The 3449-nt window shown below is 39.6% G+C and overlaps 1 protein-coding gene across 1 annotated transcript; it reads left to right on the top strand.

Annotated features, from left to right (window-relative positions):
• The first annotated feature begins 287 nt into the window (after positions 1-287).
• Positions 288-791, top strand: CGGBP1 (CGG triplet repeat binding protein 1). The gene has a single exon (XM_010136588.1). The coding sequence runs from the start codon at positions 288-290 to the stop codon at positions 789-791; it is 504 nt and encodes a 167-aa protein (XP_010134890.1).
• The last annotated feature ends 2658 nt before the right edge of the window (positions 792-3449 follow it).

The following is a 3449-nucleotide window of genomic DNA, read 5'->3' on the forward strand; positions in this document are numbered from 1 at the left end:
GAGTATTGAGGGTTCTGTTGAGCTTTGTAGCTGTAGAAACGAATAAATATTTTACTATGACCCTTGAGGAACTTTTGTCTCCTAAGTTGTTTGGTCTTCAAAATGAAGACATTTTCAGTAGTAGTTTCATGAATGTATCATACATGTAATTATCTTTCAGATGTCAATAAGCACTATATTGGATATTGAATAGGCTGCATCCAGAACTATTTGGTTGAGATCATTAGCACACTTTAACAGAATTTTTTTTTGTTTCAGCTTTCAGGTAAAGTTCATTGAAGGCCAGAATGGAACGATTTGGAGTGAAGTCTGCTCCATCGCGTAACCGCTCGAAGACTGCTCTGTATGTAACTCCGCAGGATCGTGTAACTGAGTTTGGCAGTGAGCTGCACGAAGATGGAGGAAAACTCTTCTGTACTTCCTGCAACGTGGTTCTGAATCACGTTCGCAAGTCTGCGATCAATGACCATCTCAAGTCTAAAACACACACGAAACGAAAGGCAGAGTTTGAAGAGCAGAATGTCAGGAAGAAGCAAAGGACTCTGACTGCCTCCCTTCAGTGCAACAGTACTGCCCAGACAGAGAAAACTAGTGTCATCCAGGACTTTGTGAAAATGTGCCTGGAAGCTAATATTCCCCTTGAGAAGGCTGATCATCCATCTGTGCGAGCCTTCCTGTCCCGCTACGTCAAGAATGGCAGTTCAATACCTAAGTCAGACCAGCTAAGGAAAGCATACCTCCCTGATGGGTATGACAATGAGAACCAGCTGATCAATACTGAAGACCGTTGAGAAGAAAAATGTTTTCATCATCGTTGTGAAGTTTTTGCATATTGATGGTGTGGTTTATTTTTATATTCATGCATATATACAGTGTTACATATTGGTTTTACAAGCTATTTTGTATTATTGTAGAAATGACAATCTATTTGTGAACTCGGTGGTATGCCACAGACTGTTGCTAACCCTGCTGTAGACTTCAGAGCTACGTTGATGTAGACCTCATGATGAATGTAGGGCAGATACCTGGCATACACCTTATCTATGTTCAGTCCACCTGTAACTGATGCTAAGAAAAAGGCACTTGGATGGAGGACCTCACTTACCTAAACTGTGCATCTAAATATACAAGGAAGATGATGCAATAGGGATTGTTAATCATGTCAGTGGATTGTATGTCCAGCATCATGTCCATGAGCGATCAAGAAGCGCTGCACTTTTGAAATGCAAGAAGCTGTGGAATGGTTAGTTAGAATATAACTGCTCAATTGGGGGAGGATTATTGCAAATGCCTATTCAAGTTCAGTTTACCTTCTAAAATGGAAAATGTTTTTCTTCTAGAACACTCTTTTATCCTATTTGGTGCAACTGTGAATGTATTCATCATCTAGCTTAAATAGCCAGCCTCTTGTATTGACCTCTGAACTCCCAGTGTTCTCATAAAGCTGGGGGTTCTGCAGGTTTACCCATGCCTGCTTTTTAAAAATTGCTGTTCCATTGCCTGTTTAACATGTCCCCTTCAGTTTCAGTGCCAATCTTTGAAAGTCAAGTAAGCAAACCAGTAACTGAGTGTGATTTGCAGTGTGGCTGCTGGCAAGTAGAACTTACACTGGACCAAGACCTTAGAAGAGAGGATTAATGCCTTTCTCTCACTAGCAGGACAAAGGATGCTAAATCTAAATTTGGGGTGAGGGAGGTACTAAACTGTGGAGTTGAGAAAGCTTTCTTTACAGTCCGCAGGAGAAAAGGCTCCTCCATCTTTTTGTGAAGGTCCTCTAAGACTCTGGCCTTGTCATCAGCTTTTTAGTCAAAGAAGTAAAGTGATTACAATAGTTTTCAAAATAGTTACTGCAAAGGCTGTTCAATGGCTGTAAGTGCAAATAGGAAACCACGTATTCTTTGAAGCTGTGCTGGAATTACAGACCTGGTCTGATTTCTTACTCTGTGCCAAGGCCACATCTATTGGACTGGCAAAAGGTAAGACGGAAAGTTGAAGAAGTCTAATAAAGTCACCGTCTCCCAAATATAGTAAACTATTACCAAGCTATTCCAAATTATTATGCCAAGTAGTCTACTTGATGCAAGTGCTCTATAAACTTCTTGAATGGAATGAGGGAGCATTGTGCAAAGTGTTGGAATACAACTGACTCCTGGCTGGTCTAGATCTCCTTGAGATGCTCTGGGTTCAGGGAGGAGCCAAGCATCTTCTAGCAGCACAGAAGTCCCACTCAGTGGATACAATGGTGTAAGCATGCTTTAACTCTCTCAGGTGGAGCCAGTTGTTCGTTCAGCTTCCTTTCCCCAGTAGAGTTTCATAGTGTCTGTTTCTCAGTAGCTCTGTTTTTCCAGGTATTTATGGCAATACTAAGTAATTCCTAAAAAGAGACAAAATAACCTGCTTATTTTGTTTCTTAATTATTTCCTCAGCTATTTCTTGAGCAGTCTCTTTTGCTGGATTGAGAGAGACTTACATACTTAGTAACAACTGTTTTTTGTGCAATTAGTGGCTCCAGAAATGCACTTGTGTTTCATTATAACTATGTCTTGTAGCCTTCTGTTATGAAGCCTCTTTGAATAAATGGACAAGACTAAAAAGCAGGTGGCTGCCTATCCGTGTGTGCCGGTACCTGGGTACTCGGTACACTGCTGCACCTTCAGTCCCTGTTGAAGCTAGTGGGACTCCATGCCGTCATAGCAATCCAGTCAATGATACTGATTGCTGGCTTAGAACTTCAGGCAGAAGTAATGGTAGTAATTTTTTTTTCTCTAATCCTAAATATCAAAATATGCCTTCCAAAATACTGTTTGCTATTGCACGAGTTTGGGTTTAGCTTAAGATTATGAACTGCCTTTGGCTAGAACTGTTTCATAAGTCTTCTTAGCCAAGTGAAAGGTACACTGCCAATAGCCTTTTCTGTCCTTTACAGCTGCTGTTTCATTACAGTGAAACAACATTCTTGCTTTTCATTTCTTAATTTTTTTTTTAACCTTATGAATGCTGTCTTAGAATTGGAGGAAACAGAAAACAATGGAGTGTCAAGAAAACAGGCTTCCATTAAAAGCATCTAGAGGAGTTGATATGATTAAAAGGTATGAATTTGGGCTTGTTAGCTAAGTTCTTGCTAACGTGGGATTTCACAGGCTGCGCCCCATAGCCATTTTATATAGTATTCAATGCTGTATGTTTCTCTCTTGACTGGCAAACTGACAGACATTTTGAAGAACTTAATGGTATAAAAAGAAAATCAAGTTACTTTCACTTACACAGTTTTACAGTTTTTGTTAAAAACAGTAAACCAGTCATTTTCAATAAGGGAAAACAATATTAGCACACTTAGTTTCTCAAAAGCTTATTCTGCATATAAGGAGCCTGCGTACACAGCCTCAATTTATAGATTTAACACAATTCTGTGAGTATTTTCAGTAATTATTCTAGTACCAATTTATTTT

This window comes from Buceros rhinoceros, unplaced genomic scaffold (assembly GCF_000710305.1).
Source record: "Buceros rhinoceros silvestris isolate BGI_N320 unplaced genomic scaffold, ASM71030v1 scaffold45835, whole genome shotgun sequence".
Taxonomy (NCBI): Eukaryota; Metazoa; Chordata; class Aves; order Bucerotiformes; family Bucerotidae; genus Buceros; species Buceros rhinoceros.

Coding starts and splice junctions, on each gene's coding strand:
- CGGBP1 (XM_010136588.1), top strand. CDS start 288: ATGGAACGATTTGGAGTGAAGTCTGCTCCATCGCGTAACCGCTCGAAG.